The sequence below is a fragment of the Rhineura floridana genome, chromosome 17, assembly GCF_030035675.1.
Source record: "Rhineura floridana isolate rRhiFlo1 chromosome 17, rRhiFlo1.hap2, whole genome shotgun sequence".
Classification (NCBI taxonomy): Eukaryota; Metazoa; Chordata; class Lepidosauria; order Squamata; family Rhineuridae; genus Rhineura; species Rhineura floridana.
In genome coordinates, this window is record NC_084496.1 from 24,750,551 (window position 1) to 24,778,436 (window position 27,886).

Genomic DNA, 27,886 nt, shown 5'->3' on the forward strand with positions numbered 1-27,886 from the left:
GTTGGTAAAAAAACAAAAAAAAAACTGTGTGGAAACGCAAAAGATTTAGTTCGTGATGAAACAAGGAACGAATATATAAAATAAAATTTAAAAATATAAAGAATGAGTGACCGTTGAGGCCGCGCCACCGCGGCGCATTCTGGGGATTGTAGTTCCTACTCCTCGCCCTTAACGGTTTATTTTATTTTGGTTCTCGCTGTTTTCAAACGCCACGGTAGAAAAAGGAAGAATCGGGGAGCGATGCTTACATAATATTTCTTAAAACCAACATTAAAAGTTAGCTTCAATTAAAAGCTACCCGTAGTTACGTCGCCCCACCGCGGGGCATTCTGGGGGTTGTAGTTTTCTTACCACACCCTCCCCCTTCCTTTTGGGCACCTCTTTCTGTTTTGCTTTTACGGCAAATCCGTAAAGCAAACAGAGCGGTAAACAAACCGCCCTCGGGTTTCCTTTTGCCTCTGGCTTTTACGACAGTGCCTGGCGCGGAATATGGTTGGCAGGTGGGAAAGTGCCTGGTTTGTGGGGAGGAGATTTTGAAGACGCCTGAGGAGAGGGTGGAAGCTGAGGGGAGGAGAAAGAGGGGGAGACCCTGAGGAATAAAAGAGGGGCGGCAAGTTGAGGCCGAGGGGGCGTCTCGGGTTATGTTGAGGCACCCATAAGGGAGACCAAGAGGAGGGACAAGGATGAAGGGGTGAAAAAGAGGCAGAGAAAGGTGGCAGGTGAGGGGAAGGCCTGAGATTTGGCAAGGGGGGGAGTTTTGGAGGGTTTGTTTTAATGGGGGGAAGCACTGGAGGGTTTTTTTTTGGTAAGGGGCTGATAAAGAGGTGGAGAAAAGGCTGAGAAAAGCGTAGGACTGGCATATAGGGGAGGGGGAATAATAAAAAGTGAAAAGGACTGCCCTTTTTTTAGGGGTGACTTTTTAAAAAAGTTGAGTGAAAGGTAGATTTGAGAGAAAGAAGAAGAAGGAGGGGGGTGAGAGAGAGAGACAGAGATCAGAAGGAGTCCCAGAGGTTGAGATCCAGCAGGTGTTGAGCGGATGGAGGAGTTGTATAGAGGAGACACTTCTGGGCTTGGCAGTGAGGTAGAAGGGAAGCTGTTGGCTTTGGTGTTATAAGGCAGCAGCTGGCCACCGTCTTGGGTTATGTGTGGTTGAACCCTGGTGGGCTGTAATCTGGAGTCAGACCTATTGGTCGGATAAGTGGAGCGTGGAATCAAAATTGTGCTTTGACAAGGCCGGTGGGAAGACTGATTACCTCCATATTTGGCGCTGAGGCAGATGTAGTCTGATGCTGGTTTTAACTGCCTGATCTTGGAACTGAAATTCTGCCATTGCTCAACATGAATGAAGCTCACTGACTGCCTCCTGATGAAAAGGATCTCCCAGTTTCTAGTTGCCCCAACAATCTATGGTTATCAGAGTTGACGTCTGTAACAAATGGAAACCTGTGAACATTGGAACACCTGTAGTTTTTGCAGCCTTTAACATTCCATATGTGGCATGTGAACTGTCTTCCTCTGTATCCAGAACCGAGTTTTAATCCATTTTTAACCAACTTGCTGCTGTTCCCGTTGTTGCCATAAAGGTTCTGTGAAAGACACATATCATAATATAAAGCAGCATTGTAAAGAAGGTTCTGCTATGCCTTGGCAGGCTGGGAGTTGGGTTCAGCTCTCAGGATGATCAGTCAGACCAGACTGTTTGCCCACTGTGGAGTCAGATTGTTTTTCCGGTCCTGGAGTCTTTGCTTCTCTCAGACTGCTGAGGGCATGATGTCCCGAAACATCCAGAAGGTTCTCTGTGTGGCAGAGAAAAACGATGCGGCCAGAGGAATTGCAGACATCCTTTCCAACAGCCGGATGAGGAGGGTAGGAGAATTCAACGATTACTCTCTTATTTATTTATTTAAATGTGGTCTTCCCTGTCCCAAAGGCTTGGTGAGAGGGGAGTAAAATACATGAACTTTTTAAATAGAGCTTACAGACAAACTTAATCCTGGCCCACAGAAAGAATCCCAAACCAAAAGGCGGTAAGTGCTGCCAGTAAAAGTTGTAGAAAATTCAGTCATTGACGTAACTCTAAGGGAACCTCATTCTTGTATGGTGGGAGCTGAGGGATGCTTCAGGTGTGATTGTTCCCAAATGGAAAGCACTTATATCCAACTTCAGCATGGTGTGCCATCTGTCATGATTGCAAACGTGTATTTTGCTGCATGCAGATGTGAAAAGCCAACTGTGAGGCTTTCCAACACATGTGCACGCACACAAAATATATGCTTATTGTGAATTTAGCAGTAGCTAAACTAAAATCATTAAGGATTATTTCACTGTATTATAAGCTTAATAACCCTCACTGTAAAGGTATTTATCATACATCTATGTAGAATATTTAATTGATTTAGCTATGTATTGGTTTAGAGAGCCAGTGTGGTGTAGTGGTTAAGGTGTTGGACTACGACCTGGGAGACCAGGGTTCGAATCCCCACATAGCCATGAAACTCACTGGGTGACCTTGGGCCAGTCACTGCCTCTCGGCCTTAGAGGAAGGCAATGGTAAACCCCCTTTGAATACTGCTTACCATGAAAACCCTATTCATAGGGTCGCCATAAGTCAGAATCGACTTGAAGGGAGTACATTTACATTATGTATTGATTTAACTTGTTATCTACTGGAATTGTAACTTTTTAGAGAGAAGGGATTTCCAAGTTCAACAAGATCTACGAATGCCAGTACCACATGTTTGGCCAGGTATGTATCAAGCCATCCTTTACAATTGGGCTTTGCTATCTATCTAATGAAGTTTGTATAGGGGGGTTCTAATCTGTGTTAACGGTTGCAAGTATAGAACTATCACAAGATGGTAGCAGTTACTACAGATTTGCAGCACAATCTTAACCATATCTATTCAGAAGTAAGTCCTACTGAATTCAATGAGGCTTACTTCCAAATGGGGTCAGGATTGTAGCCTAAATCAGTGCAGATCACAAAGGTGCAATTTTATGCATGCAGCATTTGACACGGGTGATGCCAAAGTAATCCTATGACTAGAATGGACTTAAAACACCCTGGCTTCAACCTAACAGTTAGTGGGACTGGCCAGCAGGGGTCTTGTCAAGTCACTTAGCTCAGCACCAGTTCTTATCAGGAAACCAGTGTTTTAGCAAGGCCTTGGAGGGTGGTTGTTATTTTGTTTGCCATTCACGGCTAAGCATAACGATCACCAAAGGAAGTTCAGGTGGAAACTAGTTGGTTGGTTTCTGTTGCTGCTGTTTTATTTATATTTTTAAATGATTTTATTTATATTTTATTGTGTTTATCTTTGTAAGCTACTCTGTGTATCCATCAACAGAAAAACGAGGTGAAAATTCTGATTTAATTCTAAAATCAAAAATAATTCAATCCGTCTATTATTGCACACACACACACAGAGTGTGTACACACATATGCATGCACATCAAATGCAATACTTCTGAATACAAGGGGCTAGAAGCTGCAACAGGGGAGAGTGCTCTTGTGCTCAAGTCCTTCTTGTTGGCTTATCATGAGCATCTGGTTGGCCACTCCGAGAACAGGATACTGGACTAGATAGGCCACTGACCTGATCCAGCAAGCTCTTCTTATATTGTTAATACTGCTGATATAACTGTGATGTTACAATATTCGCGTTACCTTTCAGTTTTACCATTTATTTTTGTTCATTTTCTTTGTTGTCTATAAAACTAAACAAAAGATAGAATTTTTAAAAAATAATCACATCACAGTGTACGAAGATGCCCTCTGCCATGGCAGACCACTGGTCTATCTAGCTCAATACTGTCTACACTGAGTGGCAGCAGCTCTTCAGATGGGGACATTGCCAACCATACCAAAGATTAAACCTGGAACATTCTGCATGAAGAGCAGATCCTCTGCCACTGAGCTATGCCCCTTCCCCAATTTATGTAACCAAATGCTTATGTTTAAAAATAGAACTGTACAATTGTTTCTCAACATTTACCAAGACAGGAAGAGTGTGGTAAAAGAACATGGTGTATCATTATTTTTTAAAAAAAGATAGCGTAAAACAATGAATTCACATTAGTGGGATGCAAGGAAAGAAAGATTGAATAAAACCATGTTAAAGCAGCAAAAGAAAGACAGCTTGGATGCGAGGTTGTAGCATGGGAGAGGCTGCTAGGCAGTACGCAGCTGTCCGAGCCAGATTCTCACACTACAGCATCTACAAGCTTTGGTGGCTAAATAGAATATACCTCTGAGCATCACAAGGTAGTTACCAGCAGCAAGGGATGGCTGTTCTCTGTGTCTTCCTTGTGGGCTTTCTGGAAGCATCTGGCTCTTGGTCATTGAAAAGATTGCCAGTACTAGATGAACCTTTGGTTGGATTGAACAAGGTGTTAATGTTTTTAAACCCTAAACCCAGGAAGCACTTCCCAAACTCCCTTAAGAACATAAGAAGAGCCTGCTGGATCAGGCCAGTGGCCCATCTAGTCCAGCATCCTGTTCTCACAGTGGCCAACCAGGTGCCTGGGGGAAGCCCACAAGCAGGACCCGAGTTCAAGAACACTCTCCCCTCCTGAGGCTTCCAGCAACTGGTTTTCAGAAGCATACTGCCTCTTACTAGGGTGGCAGAGCACAGCCATCACGGCTAGTAGCCATTGATAGCCCTGTCCTCCATGAATTTGTCTAATCGTCTTTTAAAGCCATCCAAGCTGGGGGCCATTACTGCTGAGTAAAGAAGTACTTCCTTTTGTCTGTCCTGAATCTTCCAACATTCAGCTTCTTTGAATGTCCACGAGTTCTAGTATTATGAGAGAGGGAGAAGAACTTTTCTCTATCCACTTTCTCAATGCCATGCATAATTTTATACACTTCTATCATGTCTCCTTCTGAGCTTCTGAGCAGACGCTGAACAGAACTACAAATAATTATGAAAAATATATGTATAATTATATAAATATAATATATAAATATACATATACACACACACACACACATATATATATAATTGTGAAGGATTGAAGCTTGTTTTATCGTTGTTCTTGGAGGAAGAGTGGGATATAAATTTAATAAAATGTTATATATAAACTGACAGACTCTGGATTCAGGAAATGTCTATGTCTCATGGTTCTTCTTTAGGAAGCTAGATTCATTTGTGTGTGGCAGTGGCTGTGCCATATTTCTTGATCTCTTTACAGTGAGCCTTTTATCTTAGAAGCCCATTATGGCTTTAAACATTGCCTTGACTTTGACGGAGAATAATCCCTTTTTACTCTGACTTCTGCAGAATGTAACTGTGGTGATGACATCTGTGTCTGGACATCTCCTGACTCATGATTTTAAGATGCCGTTTCGAAAATGGTATGTATTGGGTGGATTTCTGAGGATAGTTAACATTTCTGCAATTATATGCTGAGATTCTGAATCTGAGCCAAACATACAGGAAGTTGTTACCTTTACCTTGGCAGAGAATTTAGAATCTAGAAAGCACATCTTTGTTATTTGCTTCCTGCTCTTTCCTGCTGTGATTTTACCATTTGTCTTCTTGTTGTTGCTCAGGCGTAGCTGCAACCCTCTTGTCCTCTTTGATGCTGAAATCGAGAAATTCTGTCCGGAAAACTACATGGATATTAAGGTTTGTGCTGCTACAAAGCATTCTGCTGTAGCTGCTGCTGTCCTAGCTAGCGGGTTAGCCTTTACCATTCTAACTAATATCTGTCGAAAGAGCCTTATATTTTCCAGTTTGCATTCCTCATGCTTTCAGCAGTCTCAAATTTACCTGTTTATTGAATTAGCCTTTTTGCAATCAGTTACGGTGGCCTGAGCTTTCAGTTGCAGTTAGTGGTACTGTTGGCTAACTTACTGTTGCGCAAGCATGACCCAAGGCATTCTGACCTTGGGCTGGTATGCTTCTTTGCAAAGCCATGTAAGGGAAGGGATGCATTCTACCCAGATGCAAACCATACTAGTCTAATCATAGCTGAACTCTCCCTACTGGGCCTCTGCCTAGCAGTCTCCAATTTTCTTCCCCTTTAAAACTGACTGGTAGGTGATAGTTGGGGGAAACCAGGTAAACTGTTAAACTGTACAGTGTGTGGCACATGGGAACTGTTTGCTTATTTTAAATCTTTATGCACCATCTCTCCACTCATTAGGACCCACAAGGCAGATTAGCATGCTAGCTGGGGCTGATGGGAGTTGTAGTCCAAAACACATGGAGGGCACCAAGTTGGCAAAGGCTGATGTAAACCAATAATAAAAACATAAACAGCTACAGTGTTTTAAGAAAAAATCCACAACATAGCAGTAAAAAGAATACTAAAGCCAGATAAGTCAAAGGGACGACAGCATGGTGTAGTGGTTAGAGTTCCAGACTAGGACCTGGGAGACCAGGGTTGAAATCCCCACTCAGCCATGAAGCTGCCTGGGTGACCTTGGGCCAGTCAGTTCCTCTCAGTTGAACCTACCTCACAGGGTTGTTGTGGGGATTAAATGAGGAGGGGGGAGAACCATGTATGCCCCCTTGAGCTCCTTGAAGACAAACAAATAAATGCATAAATAAAGTAATAACACTGGCCCATATTCCTTTCAATGGGTCTGCTCTGAGTAGGAGTTAGCTGGACACAACAACCATACAGTATTTTATGGCATTTTGTTGAGAGCCAGTGTGGTGTAGTGGCTAGAGTGTTGGACTAGGACATGTGAGAGAAGGGTTCAAATCCCCGCTCAGATATGAAGCTCACTGAATGACTTTGGGCCAGTTGAAGTCTCTCAGCATAACCTACCTCATAGGGTTGTTGTGAGGATAAAACGAAGAGGGACGGCAACCATGTGCATCACCTTGAGGAAAGAAATGTAATGATAGAAATGTTATGATAAATAAATAAATATCCTTTGTCCTCATGTCCTCTGCACTAAATCTGATCCTATGTATGTTTAGTCTGAAGTATACCCCACTGAAATCAATGGGATTACGTAAGTATACATAGGGTTGCAACTTTACAGCAAAAGCCTATGCATGTGCACTTGGAGTTATGTCCCTTTGTTTTGAACCCAAGCCTGGGAGTATTTATGACATGGCGTGCCTGTTACACTAGAAATGTGTTCTCTGTTTTTGCCACTTGCTGATTATGTGGCAGGCAGCAATTAGATTAGTGGTATTGTGCATGGGTTGTTTTCCTGTTCTCTCATCTTGTCCTGCTCCTGATTCCAGCGAACCCTTGAACGAGAGGTCCAGCAGTGCCAGGCTCTGGTGGTCTGGACAGATTGCGATCGTGAAGGAGAGAACATTGGCTTCGAAATCATTCATGTTTGCAAAGCAGGTGTGTGGGGTTGTGGTGTGAGAAAGTAATCCTCCATAACAGAAGACTAGGCCAGTGAGGAACACGTAGGCCAACCCTCTCCCTTAAAACAGGATCTTCCTAGCTGCAGCCCAGTTTGTCTTACTCTTGCACAGTGGTACACACACCATTGAGGTTTATAGTTCATTCATTATGTGCTGTTGATTGCAGTTTGACTAATGATAGCAGTCCTTAAAATCCATTGTCCTATGGACCATTTTTCTAGTGTACTGTGTTTTTTGTAGGCCAGCAAGTTTTCAAACATCTGCCATGTGGGATGCCATATACAAGGCTTCTGAAACTTGGCTTCTTCTGCATTCTAACACAACTGTACTGTGCTTCAACTAGGAGTTGGCTTTGAATAAGAGCATGACTAAAATGATTGGCCCTGAATAATAGTATCTGTGCTGCAAAGCATGCGAAAAGTAAGCTATATTTACCTGCTCTCTGGTAGTGTTTCCCCTTTACTTTATGCATTCAAGTACAGCTGTATCACTGTGTAGAAGGAGATGAGTTTTAATTTAGGATTTGGCGTGAATCAGTCCCATTTGTGGGACAAAATAGTAGGTACAAATTCTTACTAAGTTTGGCCTAGAAATTACCTACAATGCTTCAGTGTTAGCTCTTGTTGTTCTTGTGATGGTCTTATGGACCACTGCAAAGCACATCTGGACCAGTGGTGGTCCACAAACCACAGTTTAAGGATTTGCCATCTGTTAGGCCTTGAGGCCAACACACCTAGGAGGCTATTTTTCTTTTCTAACTGTTATCATGGCCTCTTAAATTTATTTATTTATTTATTGCATTTGTATACCGCTCCATAGCCGGAGCTCTCTGGGTGGTTTACAACAATTAAAAAACATTAAAAACAAATATACAAGAGCTTCGTCTATGGGGAGGTATACAAGTGTAATAAATAAATAAATATACAAATTTAAAAACACATTTTTAAAAAAAGTAATTTAAAAACACATGCTTAATGGACTTAAAAGCACCTTAACACTAACAGCAAAGCCATTCTTTGTGGACCACTGCGATACTATTGATTATTTTTTAATCATGTTGCTTCCTCAATCTAAATCTCCCTCTCTCCTTCTCTCTCTGGTGGACAGTAAAGCCAAACCTCCAGGTGTTCCGAGCCCGTTTCTCCGAGATCACACCTGGTGCCATCAGAGCTGCCTGTGAGAACCTAACCCAGCCCAATCAGAACGTTAGTGATGCTGTGGACATCAGGCAAGAGTTGGATCTCAGGATAGGTATGGGAGCGAAGAGTATAAGGGCCAGTTTCTCGACATCCAGCCACTTATCATGCTGTGTAGATACCTGAGACACAATGGATATTGCGGCATAAGTCAGTGTAATAACTATTCCAGCATATTGTTGAATCAGGTCTTTCAAAGAGCAGGTGTTTGCTCTGCATTTGTTGGGTTTTCAAAAATTGTGAGCTTTCTGCTTTTGTTAGCTTTCTGGTATTGCACTGCTTGCTATACTTTATATTTATGTGTGTGTGTGTGTTCACTAATAAGCAAAAAAAACCTTGCAGTTTAAGAATGTACCTATAGCCAACAAATATTTCTATCAGCCTTTAAAAAGCAGGGAAATTGGCAGCTATAGTGAATGCACCAGGGGAGCACGAGACTTGACCTCCTCTTTGAGATATTGTACTGCTCTACAGATTTGCAAAAATGCAAACACAATTTGGGTTGGTTTTTCACAGTACAATCCACTTCCTGTGTAGCTTGGAAGAATTTGGTAATTCTCTGAGCATATGGTGAGTGGTGGCAATACCTGCAATCAGCCCAAATAACAGAAACAAGATATGTGCTGTGGTGATCTTGTCTTAGCAGGGAGGAAGCAACAATATTAAGACAGTTGATACAATTCAGATAGTCAGGAGGAGGAAGGGCAGGGGTCGGGAAGGAGGAGGAGGGCAGGTTTGATCATTTGCATGCTTCTTGAGTTCAGTGGGATTTACTCCTGTACGATCATGGTTAGCATAGGTGAAACACTTTTGGGAGGAGGAAGGGGGAGAGAAGGGGAGGGGTAGGGGAAGAGATTGGGTGGGTGGGTGGGAACTGGGCAGGGGTAAAGCCCCTTTCCTTTCCAAAAGGAAAACGTTGTGAACAGTATCGTTGTTTTTCAGGGTTTCCCCCACCTTTTTATTCTACAGCAGGCACATGTAGTCTCCCACCCAAATTTAAACCAAAGCTGTCCCTGGCTATATCGACACCGGACCTTTATTTCACTTTAGGCAGTTATGGCGTCTTTCAAAGAATCATGGGAAGTGTAGTTAGAGAAGGGTGCTGAGAGTTGCTAGGAGATGTCCTGTTCCCCTCACAGAGCTTCAATCAGAGCAACTGATTGTTAAACAGCTCTGGCCACTGGAGCTCTGTCAGGGGAATAGGAGCCTCCTCTCACCACCCTTCACAAATTACACTTCCCTGGATTCTTTGGGGGAAGCCACGACTGTCAAAAGTGAAGTAAACATCTGGCATGGGTGTGGCCCCATGCTTAGCCAAACCAAACAGCTGGGAGTCTGGCTTTTAGAACACTGGCAGTTGGTTCTTACGGAGCATACCCATGCTTATCATTGACTCCAGTGTTAAATTTCTTAAACTAATGAAAAATCAGCCATGCATTTTTTTTTAACTTTTAAACTGCAGAAGATGAAGGTCAGAGTATGGGGCAAGGTCAGTAATAGGATTACAGGTACTCTGTGAACATGGCTGATTTTTAATTAATTTCAACAAATTATGAGACCACTGACAGAAAAAAGTCCAACAGGGGTTTGTGGAATGCGAAAAATCCATGCTGGCTATAGTATACAACTACTCTCATGGCTTTATAATATCTTTGAGGTCTCACATTTTCTTAATAGTGTAGCAAAATTTCAGACGGTTCAGAAGTGTTGGTGTCACTAACTAGGCCTGTTCAGTAACTCCTGCCTCTTCAGTGAGGAAGGTTGCATGGCAGTTTGCTTTTATTTTCTTTTTCTAGGTGCTGCCTTCACCCGATTCCAGACTTTGAGGCTCCAGAAAATCTTCCCTGATGTTTTAGCAGAACAGCTGATCAGCTACGGAAGCTGTCAGTTCCCTACACTGGGGTTCGTCGTGGAAAGGTTTAAAGCCATTCAGGCCTTTGTTCCTGAGATGTTCTATAAAATTAAAGGTATGTTGCTAAATGCAGGAATTAAAACATTTTAAATGGTAAAATGTACACTGGAAAAGCTTTTGTTGTTGTTAGAAAATAGTTCGTATTGCCAAACATTTGTCTGCATTATAGGAGGCAGGAGCTTGTTTTTGTCCACAAATGAAACTTATTATCTGTCCCATAATTTTGGGCTCTGTGCTCTGCTGGGGTTTTATTTATTTATTTATTTTTATTTATTTAGTTCAGCTTTTATACCGCCCATAGCAAGCTCTCTTGCCTTCCCCTCCCCTCCCCTCCCCACTTCTGTATCTGAATGTCAAAGACGAGACACCTGTGACCCTCCAGAAGTGGGACTAACTCACATCAGCTCCAGTCAGCATTACCAATTGTCAGGGATGATAGGAGTTATAGTCCAAAATATCTGGAGGGTGGCAGGTTTCCCATTTCAGCTTTAAGTGCAATGTTTCTGTGCGTGGCCTTAGTGACACTGGCTCTCAATAGTGATCTGTCTTCTCTCTGCAGTGACCCATGACCATGAAGAAGGCACTGTGGACTTCAGCTGGAAGAGAAACCGTCTTTTTAACCACACAGCATGCCTTGTTCTTTACCAAATGTGCATGGAGGTAGGAAGCTACACATTCCAGTCCATATCCTTTTAACCTTCCAAGGCCCCTACAGAGCCTGCTCTCACTGCTTGTGTTTGCTCTTAGGATCCAGTAGCCACAGTTGTGGAGATCGGGAGCAGACCAAAGAGTAAATGGAGACCCCTGCCACTGGATACTGTGGTATGCTTATAGAAAATAAAAATGATCCTGACATTAGGATATAATAAAAGGGCTCTCAAGAGAGCAGCTAATCCAACCAAGGGCTTGGATTAGTAATCCGAATAGAGAGAAAGAGGCTCTATAAAGGGCTAACTAATCACAGCAAATAGTCTCCTTTTTATTGTATAAAAGATTTTGGTTCGTTAGTCTGAACCCCCAAATTCCTCAACTTTAGAACACTTGGAATATTTATCAAGTATAGCATGCAGGAGAGAGAGGGAAGTGTGCAATCTGAAAAGCTCTCTGACCCTGCCTATCAGGAGCTTTTCCCCAACCCACTTGCAAAGCCTTCAGAAGAGTCTGCTTTTGTCTTTGACTTATTTTAATATGTGACCATGAGGACTACTCTTTTTTGGGGGTGCTGAAACATCAGTGGTATGATTCTCAGAGTTTGATGGGTTCACTAGAACAGTCCTCCTAAACCAGGTGCCCTCCAGATGTTTTGGACTGCAACTCTTATCATTCCTGACATTGGCTTTGCTAGCTGGGGCTGATGGAAGTTGTAGTCCCAACCAGTAGTGTAGTGGCAAATTCAGAAGTGCAGAGTCCCTTAATAATAGTCACAGCCACTCCCTTTATAAGATTCTATAATCTCTTAGATTATAGAATAATATGGCCAAGCTTGATGAATACTGCTTTCTGCCCCTCTGTCATTGTCATCATGTGACTCTCCTTTCTCACTGTCAGAGATATTGCTTGAATTACTGATTTCAGTGCCTATACATTTATCTCCTGCTGCTACCAGACTGCTTGATGATGAAGATGGGATGCTATCATCAGGATTCACTGACCCTTGTTCTGCAATTGCAGAATTCTCACTCTCCACACCTTCGCTTTTTGAAGTAGGAACTAAGAGGAACTCCTTTCACTCTGATTGGCTCCAATCAGTGGGAAAGGGCAAGGAAGCAAGTTAGAAGACTCTTTTCAGTGGCTAACACTACCCTGTCATGCTAATTGGCTGGTAGGATGCTGGAGGCATAGGGACCTGCTGGAACCCAGCTCCCAAAAAAAGTAAAGGGTCTAAGACCCCTTGAGATCCTGGACGACTACACTCCTGGTCCCAACACTTGGAGGGCACCTGGTTGGGGAAGGCTTTCAGTTGTGTTACAACTTTTCTGAAGCTAATAGACCTTATTTTTTATGTCAAATTCTTCATTGTCCTTCTGACAATGCAGTGATTGAACATATTTTTTTCCTCATCTGCCTCTGATACAGGAACTTGAGAAGTTGGCTTCCCGTAAACTGAAAATAAATGCAAAAGAAACCATGAAAATTGCTGAGAAGCTCTACACTCAGGGGTAAAAATTGCAGTAGTTCATGTGTGTTGACTATCCAGGCCAGTCTTCTCTTCAGAAATAGCCACAGTGGGAGATGAATGACTGATCAGGGTCATACGCAAGTCATAATGGGCTAATTTTAATTCTGACTGTATTTCACTGTTGCAGTAGGTATTTTGTCTTTGTGTTTGTTGGCTTTCCTCTTCTCCCAGGCATTTTAGCATGTGTTTTTAAATTGCTTTTTAAAAGTGTGTTTTTAAATTTGTGTATTTGTTTTTAATGTTTTTAATTGTTGTAAACTGCCCAGAGAGCTTCAGCTATGGGGTATACAAGTGCAATGAATGAATGAATGAATGAATGTTAATATCTGTAACTAAAAATATTTGGCCTTTTACAAAATTGGATGTAGATTTGTTTAAAGGTAATCCTTATTGTGTGCTATAAATTGCAATTTGTTTTTTAAAATTGTCTTTTATTTCCTTTTTAAAAGGTACATAAGTTATCCTCGAACAGAGACCAACATTTTCCCCAAAGACCTAAACCTCCCCAACTTGGTGCAGCTTCAAACACAAGACCCTGATTGGGGAGCCTTTGCGCAAAGGATTCTAGACCAGGGTGGGCCAACCCCACGTAATGGAACTAAATCGGATCAGGCTCATCCCCCTATTCATCCCACAAAATATGCGGGTAACTTGCAGGTGAGCTCATGTGGTTGGGGGCACCCTTTGCTTGGCTGATGCACCAGATGCTGCTTTGTTTCTTGTTAAGAATATATACATATGCTTGCTTGTTTTTCTAACCTGCCATTGACAAAAAGACCTGTGACAGGTTACCCTAACTGAGAAACAAAATTTTGTGCTGCCTTATCCAACTTTTTACCACAGGATGGACAAACCTTTTTTTCTTCTGCTCTGTGTTTGAACCTCAATCTCAGAATGGTTCAAATAATCAGACTCAAAAAATGCACGGTAAGCCAGTGTGGAAGATGGAAATAGAACCAGCTGCTCCATGTCCAATCTAGCACTAAAAGGATTAATCAACTAGAGTCCTTCCATCTACACTGCCTGTCCCCCCGGAAAACTCTCGGCATCTCATCTTAGGAAATCCCTGTGTAAAAGTGCTTAAAAGCCAGCTAAACACATTTTGTAGAGAAATGTGTCCTGAGCTCCGTAAGGCTTGGTCTGAGATCTCTTGGGAATTCTCCTGTCTGCTGCCTTGCAGTCTTAGTCTCCCTTCAGTGCAGTAATTTCCAAACTGTGCCACAAGAAACCAATTAAATAATTCGCTAGGGCTGCCAGTGAGCCTGAAACATCCATCCACAAAGGAGTCTGTCTGATATGTCTCTGTCAGATCCACCACTGTGATTTGACCTCCTTCCAAAGAGCCTCTATAGTGGGGCAGATAACTCTGTTGCTTCCCCATGTTGGATTTGATCAGGTCACTCCTGGTGAAGGTACTCTGTAGAAATACCTACCCTCCCAGGAAGCTGTCCATTGCATCTCTGCCTGAGTCACTGTTATGTGTTTGCCTTCTTTCACTCAGAAGTGACTCAGACAGGAACATGGTGGGTGGGCCCCTCTGGAAGGCAGGTCATTCTCAATCTTAATGTGTTTTAAACAGAAGGCCATTTTAGGTGTAAGGGCATGCGAGATACCAGTTTCATTAAAAAGTCTTGGCTATCAGAAGTTTGGGGAGCACTACTCCAGCTCATGTAGAATCTTTTGCCGATTGCTGTTTCTGGAGAAAGAGAAGAAATGTTGTTTCTATCCTAAAAAAAATTGTCTTTGTGAACTGAATCGGAAGCTATGCTGTCCTCCATCTGCCATTCACTTATTACATGCTTTTCCTTTGCACATTGTTAATAGGGGAATGAACAGCGACTATATGAATTCATTGTGCGCCACTTTCTGGCCTGCTGTTCCCAAGATGCTAAAGGGCAGGAAACAACAGTGGAGATTAACATTGCTAACGAGCGCTTTGTTGCTCATGGGTTAATGATCCTGGCCAGAAATTACCTGGATGTCTATCCTTATGAGAATTGGAGCGATAAGGTGAGAGTGCTTGATCCTCCATGCATGACAGTAAATAGATGGGGCTTGTTTGATATGTTTAGATTTAATAGACGGGTCAGCAACAGGGATCCTCTGGGCCAAATCTTCCTTTCTACTTGTCAGCCTAAAGGCAACACAAATGTGTAGAAAGTTGTATGTGTGCCAATAGAGCTTTATGGATGATCCTTTAAAGGCTGGTGGTTGATATGTTAGCCAACCACATTCTACTCCCATCTCATAAAAACATTAAGAAAAAGAACTGTTCTGCTGGATTGGACCAAAGGTCTACCTAGCCCAGGGGAACCTTTGCAACCTGGCAGGCCAGATCCTGAGCTCCCCCTGATCTTAGAGCTCCCTGCCCGCCTGATATCACCATGACATCAGCTGATCTATTTTTCCAGTGCAGTGAAAGTCCAAGCTGTGCTGCAAATGAAGATCCCAGCCAGTCACACAGGACTTGAAGATAGCACCAATCACACCAATCAGCTGATCAACAATGATTTCAAGCCTCTATATTGGCAGGGATCGGCTCTGCTTGGGGCTCCTAAAGGAAACCAATCTCAGCAGGGCTTCCATTTGGTGCTAAATCTAAAAGACGTCCAGTACAAGCCCAGCCTGCTAAGGAACAATCAGGAGCATGTTTTAAGGCTCCTAATTTTTTCCTTTGCACCCACGTCTTTATCTGCCCCAACGTATGGTGCGGGTGAGCATGGCTTGGGGAAATGGCCTCATGGGCCTAATTAGGACCGCTGCTGGGCCTGATTAAGCCCATGGACTGGAGATTCTCCACCACTGATCTAGCTCTCTATTCTGTTGCCAGCCAGAGGCCCCTAGAAAGTTCCCAAGCAGGGTCCAGAGGCGATGGTGTTTGTTAAGTATGCTGGTTCTGAACATGGAGGTTACATTCAGCTATCACAACTAATAACTAGTGATAAACTTATCCTGCATGTTTCGATGACAAAGTGACTCTCCAGAAAACTGGTTGCTGACCCAGGCAATAAATAATCTCAGCAGGCTAAGGGGTGCCTCAAATGCATTTTTAATCAATCCATGTCATAAATTTGTGTCTTAATGTCTGCTATTGCTCTTGACAAATTAGATTGTGTTAAAATCAGATGCATATATTTCACTCCAAAGTAGCATAACAAGTCCACATTTTTCTGAAGGCACCTCCAGGGTGACCGTGACACCGGTGTCACTCAAAAGCAGCAATATTTTCGACTAGGCTTGGTTGGGAGTGTCAGAAACTAACATAAAATAGATGTATCTTAAATTGTTCGAAAATGACTCTGACTGATTTGAGAAGACCTTGCCATTTTGAACCTTGATTGCTTTAAACCAGATTCTGAAAAAAATAGTTTTAAATGAACCTAAGAAGAGCCCTGCCTATCTGGTCCAGTATCCTTTATCCCAGAGTGGCCACCCAGATGCCTAATAGGACAGTCGCAAGAGGCCGTGAGGGTACTAGCCCTTTCCATTGTTCCCTAGCAACTGGTATTCAGAGATGTGCTGCTTCTGATGATCCTGGAGATAGCATGTAGCTATTGTGACAAGTAGCTGCTGATAGCCATATTCTCCAGGAATGTGTCTAATCCTCTTCTAAAGCCATCCAAGTTGGTAGCCGTCATCACATCTTGTAGTGAATTCTGTAGATTTACTATGCACTGGTGAAAGTACTTCCTTCTGTCTCTTGAATCTCCAATCTCTCAGCATCATTGGACATCCCCTGGTTCCTGTATTATGAGTGAAGGAGAAAACTTGGATCATCCGTCTCTATATCATGCATACTTTTTTTATAAATTTCTGTGTGTGTGTGTGTGTGTGTGTGGAGGTTTCATTTTTTCCCTAAACTAAGTAGCCCCAAATGTTGTAGTCTTTTCTCACTACATTGCTCTTTCTCTTCCTCCCCCCCCCGCCCTACAGGTCATCCCTGTTTATGAGAGGGGATCTCATTTTCAGCCCACCACGGTGGAGATGGTAGATGGGGAGACAACTCCACCCCAGCTCCTTACAGAAGCTGATCTCATTTCCCTCATGGAAAAACATGGCATTGGTTAGTGACGTACAGGCGGTTTTAAGGGTGATGTAACCACGTCATATGACTCTCTGTGCACCACCTGTCCCTATGCTGTCAAATAACTACCTAAATGTATGGTAATCTGTCCTCTGTTCCACGTTGCAGACAACTTTCCTGAACAGTAAGCATTCTGTGAAATAGATCAGTGCAGGGGTGGGGAAACTTTTTCAGCCCAAGGGCCACATTCCCCCCTGGGCAACCTTCCAAGGGCCACATGCAAATAGTGGATAGGGCCAGAGGCAAAAGTAGGTGGAGCAACTAATTTAAGTTTCATCTTTGTACAGTAGGTTAGTTTCAACACACATGTTCTCTTATACACACCCCTTTCTATTTTCCATCTAAGCAAGAGGCACTTATCAGAGTTCAAGGACACACTCCAGCCAGGCAAAAATACTTGGGATGTGAAGCAGGGTCAGTGAGGGGTGAGGCTTGGGGAGAGTTCTGAGGGCCAAATAGTGAGGCTTGGAGGGCCACATTTGGTCCTTGGCCTGAGGTTCTCCACCCCTGCTCTTGTGGTGAAACAGGGCAACAGAGGGTAAGAACATTGCTTAGAAATGCAAATCATTAAGTGGTATATAAATGTCTTCAATGAATAAATGGATTGCCGTGATGGATTATGGGGATACTGGTGAGCAGTAGGTGCAGGCAGGGATATTTTAATTTTATTCACTGCATTTATGTCCTACTTTTTCCTCCAAGGAAAAGGTGGTGTACTTGGTTCTCCTCATTTAATCCCCTCAACAACCTGTGAGGTAGGTTAGGTCGAGAGCCTGTGATTGGCCCAAGGTCACACAGCAAGGCTCATGGCTGAGTGGGGATTTGAACCCTGGTCTCCCAGGTCCTAGTCCGATGCTCTAACTGCTACGCCACACTGGCAGACTGGACTTGATTTATGGGGTAACTGTTGCAGTCCACAAAATTTAGCTTAGCCCCTACTTAATGAGATGTCAGCTTGTAAATGATTAAATAAGAATGTGTGTGTGTGTGTGTAGCAGATACAGTTCTCCATCAGTATTGTGTGTCAAGTAATGGAAGGCTTCTCATTGCTCATGAGAGCTCATGGAAACTATTGCTTTCAGGGACCGATGCCACCCACGCTGAGCACATTGAGACCATCAAGTCCCGCATGTATGTGGGGCTCACTCCAGACCAGAGGTTCCTCCCAGGACACTTGGGGATGGGGCTGGTAGAAGGTGAGGATATGGGTGCTGCTAAGTGAGTTTGGGCTCCTGCTTTCTCATACCCTTTCCCTCAAGGTGTCTTTCTTCCTCACCTCACCCCACCCCACCCTCAGGCTACGATTCCATGGGCTACGAGATGTCTAAGCCTGACCTCCGAGCTGAACTGGAGGCTGACTTGAAGTTGATTTGCGAGGGGAAGAAGGAAAAATCTGTTGTGCTCAGGGAGCAGATCCAGAAGTACAAGCGAGTCTTCATTGAAGCTGTAGAGAAGGCAAAGAAGTGAGTAGGGGGACTTTCCTGCCTGTCTCGGGACTCCACAGCAGCCGAGCCAGGAGGAGGGGGCTGAGCTCCTCCATATCGCATTGCTTTGAACATCAGCACTGTTTTTATTACTCTTGTGGTCCTAGTGGATAGAGAGGCATGCAGGAAACCGGTGTATCCTATTTCATAGCCCCTGTAGGATGCAGCAGCCTGTTAGGATCCCTTCAGAGCCAACTCTACTCAAATTTGTCAAGGAGAATTGGTGAGACTCTTCCTCCTTTGTTGTAGAGGAGGTCTGAGTCTTTTCATCGTATACAGGTTCCTGGGAGGCTTAGTGGTACAGTTTTAATTCCTATGCTGTCTTGTACATACCCATTTCCCTCCATCCAGAGTCTCTTCATGGTCCAGGGCTGTGCCATTACTTCAAGTACAATCCTCTACATTATCAGTTCCCACCTTACGTCTACCTCATCTAGGTTTCTCTGCTGCCTCTGAAGCTGTGGCAGAGTTAGTTTCAAAGTTCCTTTGGGAAGTGCTGCTGCTTGTTCCCTCTTCTTATGTGCTGTAGGGAGCTGAGTCCGCATTTTCAGGCTACTCTGGCAGCCAAGCCTGATTTCCTCTGGCACAGCAGGGTTCATACGCAGCTGTGCCAGATCTAGCAGCATGTGAGAGCTGGTGCTGTTTCCAGATCCCTCTCCCCACTGGGTTCAAAGTTCTCTTCTTCCCATGGATTCATGGTAAATCATACAATGGGAATACACCATTTGCAAATTAAGAGTGTGTATGTCGGGTGGGGGAACCTTTTTTTTCTTCTGGGGGCTGCATGCAGTTGATGGGTAGGGCCAGAGCCAAAAGCAGGCAGGATAACTCTTTTCTCCTTTCCTGCCAGCCCTTCCCCCTCTTGCCATCTGCATGAAAATAGGCTGTGTATATCATGGAATATGGACTGGGTGTGGTCAGCTTACTGCAGAATGTTACTGCAGTACTACAGGTTTGCATTTAAACAATATGAATTACATAAATACATACCTAAAGAAGTACAATTACTTCATGGAGTGAGCTGCCACTCCTAGTCTGTTCATAACAGCGGCCATCAGCTGGGAGTGACTCATGCTTGCTCTGGATGTATTTAACTGCACTCTATAGTAGTGGCATGCTTGTTCTCTTTTGAATTGATGAGCCTTTTGGCCCCTCTCAGGAAAAAGAATTGTGTGTACTCTCTTCTGTCTTTACTCAGTACCAACTGACTTAGGTGAGCACTTCATGCATCTGACAAAGCAAACTCTTGCCTTTATTCTTTCATTCCTGCACCCTCATTTCTCTTTCCCCCCAACATTTCCCCCCTATGGGGGGGATCCTGTGGCCTTCCAATTGTAGCTGGACTCCAGTTCCCCTCAGCCTCTGCCAGCATGGTAAATGGTCGGGGTGATGGGAGTTGTAGTCCAAAAACATAAGGAAGGCCGCAGGTTCCTCATCCCTGCACAAGCAGGTTTTTCCTTTGCTTTTTTAAAGTATTGCCTGTCCCTTCAGAAACCAGGCCTCCAACATGGCCTTCTGCAGCCTCTCCTGCCGGAACTAATGATAATTTGCCTGTGTGTGTTTTCTGCACAAATATTTATAACCCACTAATCCTTTGAGAAGAACATCTGAAGGCAGGAAAAACAAGCATGGCTTTGTCTATCTTTCTTTGCAGGCTAGATGAGGCTCTGTCTCAGTATTTTGGGGAAGGGACCCACATTGCAGAACAAGATGAAATCTACCCAGCGATGCCCGATCCTGTTAGGAAATGTCCACAGTGCAACAGCAACATGATCTTGAAGACCAAGAAGAATGGAGGGTCAGTATGAGAGTGAACAACCTGACATTTTAAACAGCAGCCACAACAGCTTTACAAAGAAGTTCACAAAGATGTTTTAGTAGCCAAGCTATCAGCACATACCTGCTAGTCACATAGGGACTTAAGGGAAAAAATGAGCCCATTCTCTATGGCTTCTTTAGCTGGTTGTCTGGAGGTACTGTTACGCATCATGGGCAGCTAGATGGGCAACTGCCCACAGGCCTGCTTAGAGGGCATTCCGTTAAAATTCTGCCTAAAAGAGAATATCCCCACACCGCTAATTAATATTTGTATAGTGCATGGGAGGGTAACCTCCAGCTGCAGGCCAAATTGCCCCACCAGATCTCTCCATTTGACCATGGGGCCATTTTCCCCAAACCCTGCCCACCAACACCACATCTTACATCCTATGTGACGTCAGGTTTGGGACAAGTATAGACACGGCTGGATCCTGGGCTGGAAAGCCAGACTGAACTTCCCATGCATCAGCTGATTCACGGTGAGTTCAGTCCTGTTTGGTTCAGGTGCGTGAGCTAGTTGTGCTTGGTCACCATCTCTACACACACACCCTTGTGGACCATGTCTTGAACTCAGGTGGGTCACAGCAGTAATATTGTGAGCTTTTGATGGAGTTTTTTTTAGGGTTCTGTTGTAAAGAAAGAGGGTGACTAGATGCAAATGAGGACAGACCTTTTAATTGTTAGGTTGAAGGAAATGCAGATTTTCCTCACCTCTGCATTATGACAACAGAAGATTTATGTAACTTTAAAGCTGACAACGAGGACATTGAACTTGTCAAGGATTATCAATACCTCGGCACAGTCATTAACCAAAATGGAGACAATAGTCAAGAAATCAGAAGAAGGCTAGGACTGGGGAGGGCAGCTATGAGAGAAGCAGAAAAGCTCCTCAAATGCAAAGATGTATCACTGCACACCAAAGTCAGGATCATTCAGACCATGGTATTCCTGATCTCTATGTATGGATGTGAAAGTTGGACAGTGAAAAAAGTGGATAAGAGAAAAATCAACTCCTTTGAAATGTGATGTTGGAGGAGAGCTTTGTGCATACCATGGACTGCGAAAAAGACAAATAATTGGGTGTTAGAACAATTTAAACCAGAACTGTCACTGGAAGCTAAAATGATGAAACTGAGGTTATCATACTTTGGACACATCATGAGAAGACATGATTCACTAAAAAAGACAATAATGCTGGGAAAAACAGAAGGAAGTAGAAAAAGAGGAAGGTCAAACAATTTAAACAGGGTGGTTTAAATTTAAACAGGGTGGTTCATGACAGATGCTCTTGGAGGTCACTGATTCATAAGGTCGCCATAAGTCATAATCGACTTGGAGGCACATAACAACAACAAACATTAGAAGATGCATCTGTCAAAAAAAAAACAGGTCCAACCCCCTAACCCTAGGGCATTTGTCCCCGGGCAGGCACTCCCCATGCTTCTCCTTACCAGGGTTGAGTTACCCCCAATGCCAACCCTGCAAGGTAAGTAGACTGCCACCACCCCTTAACCTGATCTCCTGCTCTGAGTCAAGGGGAACTCAGAGCACCAATAGACTGGCAGAGATTCCCAACAGCAAGAGCCAAATGTTCCACTCACTGCTCTGGAGCCTTCAGCCTAATCCAAATCAGTACTCAGTAGCTTTGTGGTCGAGATACTGGTTTCAGAGCCACAGACACGAGTAGCACACACCAAGTAATATGAGGTAGTTTATTAGATATAATAAAAGTGCTTATTAAAAGAGCAGCATACAAATTCCTTTAAACCCAAATGCCCTTAAACAGGGCTAGGCATAGTCAACATCCTTACAAAATACAATGAGAGGTTCACACAGACATAACGTAACAAAACTTACCTAGCCTAAGCAAAATGCAACAAGAAAGTATAAGAGCCGGTCCTTACTTATCCTTATACCGCTAGACATCACATAGGTAAGTCAAGATAGAATGAGATGGGATGACTAACTAAAGGGTAGCCCCTCTTTTTATGGGAATTTGGCCAGCAACAGCTAGAGGGCCAGTTAGCCAATCATGACACCTCTTGCTGATGGAATAGCCTAAAAGTTCACCTCAAGGGCAGGCCTACCAATTTGCGGCTACTCAGGCCTCCTGACCTTGTTACTAGGCAGTGTAGATAAGGTTCAACTGTCTCTTTGTTAGAACAACAAACTGCAGTTGGATGGTATGAAACGCCCTGATTTTCCCCAGCTCAGATCACCCCAGGAACCTATGCAAAATATTCCCCACAGTGCCTTCTGGTCGACCCATCTTACTTTGGTCAACCTTAGCCGTTCTTGACAGCATCTACCAAAATCCCATCTTTTGTAAAGATGCAGGAGGCTTGCCCTCTTTTTCATTTGTTCACCCTAAAGACAAAAGTGGAAATGTAGATATACATGGTTTAAAAAAAAAAAAAAACTAAAAGTGGGTCTTACATTGCTGAAAGGGTGCACTTTTGCAAGAGTCTACCAATGCTAGCCCACAAAAGATTTAACTAACCTGCATGCAAACCAAACATACATCGGTTGCCAGTTGTGGCACATTGACATTATAGGGGCAGGGAGCGGGAAAAGAACATAAGTGTCTTCATCTGATGAACGCAGACCTGTTTGGTCACCTAAAGGTGTGACTCTTGCTTGTTCCAGATCACCGGGGCAGTGGCAGCCTGGGCTGGCACCACACTGGGCCTGTACCTAGGGTCATAGGAAGCTTCCTTACACTGAGCCAGACAGTTGGTTCACTATTGTCTGCACTGGTAGTCTTCAATCTTTTTAAACCCAGGGCCTTCCTTTAACCCATTTGGGGGCCCATATGTGTCATGGTGGTAGTCCTGCTGCTGTGGCCCACTTTGATCTGGGCCACAACCTGATCGTGGGTCCTGACCCACCAGTTGAAGAGCAGTAGCCCACACTGGCTGGCAGCAGCTGTCTAGCATTTCAGACAGGGTCACTTCCGCTCTGCATGGAAATATCGAGGATTGACCCGGGCCCTTCTGCATGCAAAGCTGATGGTCTGCCACTGAGCTACAACCCCTCCCATAGTCCCTCCTCATTATAATGTTTCCCATTAATGTTTGTTTTTTAATTAAAACAAATTCCTAGGTTTTACCTCAGTTGCTTGGGTTATCCCATCTGTAAATCTGCAGTGTGGTTCCCCGATTCTGTGCTGGAAGTCAGCAAGGACGACTCCATCTGCGATGTATGCAAACCACATCCAGTGCACAGGTGAGCATTTTTTACAGAGAGGGGAGGCTCTGTTTCTGTCCCAGCTTGGAATTCACCAAGCAGTAGTTTTTTTGTGGTGAAGATTTGGGTGCAGTTTACATCTGAGAGGGGGGAGTGCATCTGCATTTCAGCTGAGTAATAGATCTGCTCCTCCTCCATTCAAGGGAATTGTTGCATAATGCATGGCCCATCCATGGCAGCGACTGTTGAAGAGGGAGGAGTGTATGCTTGTGTGTGGGGGTTATGCTGCAATAGTCCCCTTAATATTAAGCTTGTTGTTCAAGTGTTCATGTTTTCTGAACGCTCAGCCAAGTCTTCTGCAAACTCTAATGACTGGGTTGTATCCAACTAAGTTCTACTTTGAGTAGACCCACTGAAATTAATGGACCCAAGTTAATTTCAGTGGGTGTGCTCTGAGTAGGGCTATCGTTAGATACAACTCACCTGTTGTGAGGGTTTTTCCTCTGAAGCAAGATCTTTACTTGCACATTTCTTCACGTTTTTCAAGACAATTAATAGATTGTCCTCTTTGTAAAACCCTAAGACCTGATAGTCAGACAGCCATAGATTTTTTTTTTAAGAGTTAGAAGGAACCTTGGAGGACATCCAGTCCAATTTCCTGCTCAGTGCAGGATCTGCAGTACAAGATGCAAATACCTCTGGCGAAGAAGAGCCGGGTGCCTCCCAAGGTAGTGTGTTCCTCTTTCAGAATAGATCTTAATATTAGGAAGCTTCTCCTGAACGTTAGCCAAAATCTGCTTCCCTGCAATTTCCATCCTTTGGTTTTAGTCCTGCCATCTGGCACAAAAGAGAATGTTTGCTCCATCTTTGGCATGCCAGCCATTCGATGTTTAAAGACCGCTATCATGACAGATGGCTCTGAATAAAAGCTCAGAGGCAGCTGAGGGGGGAACCTCTTGTGGCCCTCCAGGTGTCATTGGACTTCTGGTTCCCATCAGCCCTAGCCAGCATGGCCAAGGGTTGGGGATGATGGGAGTTGTAGTCCAGCAGTATCTGGAGGGCCGCTGCTTCCCCACCCCTGGCCTAGCTGCTGTTGCACCATGAAAACGTTATTCTGGTTGCCAGCTCCCACCCAGGAACAAGCTGCAAGCAGCAACAAGCCCTGTGCTAACTTGTTGCACCTCTTTTGTTTAGGCTGAAACTGACATTCAAGCGGGGCAGCCTCCCTGCCATGATGCCCCTGGAGTTTGTGGGCTGCATCGGAGGCTGCGATGAAACCCTGCGGCAGATCCTGGATCTGAAATATCTTCAGAGGCCACCCAGGCCTTTGCAGCTAGCCAACCAGCCAACTAATCTCTTACAAGCCAACCATTCCCTTAACCGCATAGACAGCAACCAGAACAGCCATAGGCTGCTCCCACCTGCTCCCTTAGCCCCTCCTGCAAGGGCAGCCCAGAACCGTCCCCCTGCGCTAGTCGACGCTGACAGGAACAACGTGGTGGTGTGCAACTGTGGGGAGGAGGCTGTGCTGCTCACAGTCCGGAAAGAAGGGGCCAACCAAGGCAGACAGTTTTATAAATGCAGCGCTGGCAGCTGCAACTTCTTCTTGTGGGCTGATCAGCAACCGGAGAGCAGGGGCAGGGGGGTGCCCAGGAGCTTTGCACCACCTCCAGGCCCCTTGCATAGAGGGGAAGGGGGCTCAGGACGCTCTTGGAGTGATGGCTCTGACCCAGGAAGAGGTGGAGGTGAGCAAGGTGCTGTCTGCAGGTGTGACCAGCCCACTGTTACCAGGACAGTTCAGAAAGAGGGACCCAATAAGGGACGCCAGTTCCACACCTGCTCCAAGCTGAGAGAACAGCAGTGCGGTTTTTTCCAGTGGGCGGATGAAAACATGGCGACAGGTAAAGAAAGGGGCCTAGATGGTGTGGTGCAGGGGTGGGGAACCTTTTCTGCCCGGTGAGCCAGACTGTCATCTCCCCACCCCCTGGCGAGCCAGATTCTACAGGTAAGTGAGGTCACCTACCTGTCAATCACCGGACATCACTATGAAATCAGGTGATGGTGCCTTTTTGAAGTACCGATTGCTGGACTTCAAAGCGCAACATACTGCTGTTTGAAAGCCCTTTTGCTGCTTGCAGAGGGCTGTCAGACAACCCCAAGACTCCCGTTTGAGCCTCTGTTTTTTGGAGACTCATACAAGAATGCTGGGCTACTTGAATGGAGCAGGATTTAACCCCCCTTGATTAAATCCTGCTGCCTTAAATCCAAAGTAGGATTTAACCTTGGCCCCCCCACCCTTCAGCTGATGTCACCAGTAAAGCCAGCAGGTGGGTGGGTGGGTGTGGCTTGGGGAAAACATCCTTGTGGGCCAGAGGTTCCCCATCTCTGGTGCGGTGGTTGACTTGAACTGGGGAGACACAGATGAATATCAGCTCAGTGACAAAGGTGTATGTGTGAGAGACCTTGAGCCGTTTCCAGGTTAACCTAGCTCTCGGGCTTATTGTGACGAGAAAAGGTAGACCGCTGGGGAGGCAGAATCACACATACAGCATGCTGAGTGCTTTACAGGAATGGTGAAATATAAATATAGGTAACAGGAAGGCCTTTGGATTTTGGGGCTGAAATGGCATGGAAATCCCAGTTTCCTATATGGCTCCAGTTGTGACCTTGGCTTCCAAAGTAGGATCCAACAGATCTGTTAGGTTCTTAAGGATTCCACCTTTTGCTTTTTAAAATGTTGCTTAAACCTTAATGGCAGAGAAACACTCAGGAAAGGCAAGCCACCCATGATTTAAGGGATTAATGAAAGGAGCTTCTAGTAACCCAGAGTAGACTCCAGATTTCTCCTTTGTACTGCATATTATTTATCTGGCGTGTGTGTGCATGGCATTTTATATAGTGCATGCTTCAGGTTTTGTTATGCTCAGAATACTTCCAGATCTTCTTAAGTAATACCTCTGGACTTGACTCCATTCCAACCCTTAATCACTCCGTATTTCAGAGTATTTGCCTGCTTTTGAGATTGTGGCACACAGCTTGGCAATAGATAGCCACTTTGCAGGCAGAAGGTTCCATATTCAAGTTGCTCACCCTCTCCCCTTTCAACCGATCCTTGGCTAGAAAGGATGGAGCAAGAACCAAGTCCCTAGAGAGCTTCTTTTAGTTATTGTAGGTACAACTGCGCTATATAAACAGGTTGGAAAAATTATTCAGGAATCAAACTCTAGCCACCCACACTGAGCAAACGTGGAGGGGTAACGATCAAGAATAGACCTGAGTTGGTTCTTTGGTCTGTCTCATATAAGGTGGCTGCTTATATCCTAACGCAGGGGTTGCCCGCATCTCAATGACATCCTTGAGATCTTCCTGAGGCGTCCATGAAATCTCTGCCCCCTGAATCCCCTTGGACATGATGTGGTGAGGGTGGTTACCTTTTTCTTCCTTGTAAACTACACAAGAGCTGAAAGAAAGAGTGATTCTCCTTCAGCAATATTTGTGTTTCAAGGCTCAGATTCATCCTACTGGATCCAATGTTTGCCTAGATCCCTTAGAAAAGCACAGTATGTGTGCATGCCCTTTCTCTCTTCCTGACTCTCGGGGGGGGGGGGAGCTGATCCAGGGGCAAGGGGAGATAAATTACCAGAAGTGGCAACCACGCAAGAAACTCAAAATTCTACATGTGCCCACATGCTTTTTTTAAAAAAAGGCAATCCTTCACCATGATCCTAGTCATTTGAAATGATCTTAACTGTTCTCTTGCTCTCCAGCCACCACCTTTCCTTCAAACCACTTCATGGGTGAAGGGAACTTGAGAGGGTCAGGAGCCAAGACGAAAAGATCAGACAGCGATTCTTCCCTGAGGGCCCCCATTACCAAGAGGCCACGGACTTGCGGGATTTGCCACCAAGCTGGTCACACCAGGAGGACCTGCCCACAGAATCACTGAAGTAGTTCAGCCCATAGAACTTGGTCCAGGACATCACTGTGGAAAGATGGGGGAAGAGAGGGAAATCCATGCAGTGCCACAAGGGTATGTTTGCCTGAGGACATTAAAAGCCTGTTTGCAAACATTAAAGTCGTTTTGCGGCTTGGCCTTCAAATTCTTCAATGCAGATGGGAGGTCAGAACTGTTTTCTATAAAGCAGGCACCCGATGGGCCTTCGTTCTAGTGGTAACGCATTAAACAGTCAGACTAGTATGGGGAGGAAGTCTTTCCGCAAAGACTTCAGAGCTTCCCTTCTTTCATACATGCTTCCTTAATGAGGATCTTTTTTTCCCCTGCCTGAACAAGCATAAATCAGAAGAGAGAAATGTTTTTTCCTGCCCGTTATCCTATATACTCTGTTCCGTCCTTGATGTGGGGCAAACTCTTCATTATGGAGCTGCAAACAGAACTCTTGCGAAGGCTGGCTCGGCCCAGGCGCTTAGCCTGAAGTACCTGTTTCTTTTTAATGACACGCACATGCTTGAAAATGCATGACTAACTAATCCAAGACTTTGCATCGAATGCACCATCAAGAAAAGATATGGAGTCAAATAAGACTACTGTGTAGTTCTTCTGTTTTCATTGCAGCTGAGATTTATTAAAACTCATGTTACTTTCTCACGTGTCCTTACTTTGTGGAACCAACACCCGTGGTTAATAGCCATCAGTGCAGAGGTGTAACTGGCAGAGCTGTTGCTCTCA

General features: G+C 44.5%; 1 protein-coding gene across 1 annotated transcript; it reads left to right on the forward strand.

The window, feature by feature from the left end:
* Positions 1-395: 395 nt before the first annotated feature.
* On the forward strand, positions 396-27,802 carry TOP3A (DNA topoisomerase III alpha). Its single transcript, XM_061599159.1, has 19 exons — positions 396-1,866; positions 2,687-2,746; positions 5,283-5,356; positions 5,555-5,630; positions 7,209-7,317; positions 8,448-8,591; positions 10,333-10,503; positions 11,008-11,108; positions 11,196-11,270; positions 12,525-12,607; positions 13,077-13,284; positions 14,452-14,637; positions 16,561-16,690; positions 17,794-17,907; positions 18,009-18,174; positions 19,850-19,993; positions 23,116-23,238; positions 24,394-25,100; positions 26,967-27,802. The coding sequence occupies exons 1-19, from the start codon at positions 1,678-1,680 to the stop codon at positions 27,143-27,145; spliced, it is 3,039 nt and encodes a 1,012-aa protein (XP_061455143.1). The 5' UTR covers positions 396-1,677; the 3' UTR covers positions 27,146-27,802.
* The last annotated feature ends 84 nt before the right edge of the window (positions 27,803-27,886 follow it).

Bases quoted from the DNA above. Each gene is read 5' to 3' on its own strand.
- TOP3A (XM_061599159.1), top strand. From the start codon at position 1,678: ATGATCAGTCAGACCAGACTGTTTGCCCACTGTGGAGTCAGATTGTTT. The intron at 8,592-10,332 runs GTATGGGAGCGA...TTCTTTTTCTAG, and splicing joins AGAGTTGGATCTCAGGATAG to GTGCTGCCTTCACCCGATTC. The intron at 11,271-12,524 runs GTATGCTTATAG...CCTCTGATACAG, and splicing joins CCCTGCCACTGGATACTGTG to GAACTTGAGAAGTTGGCTTC.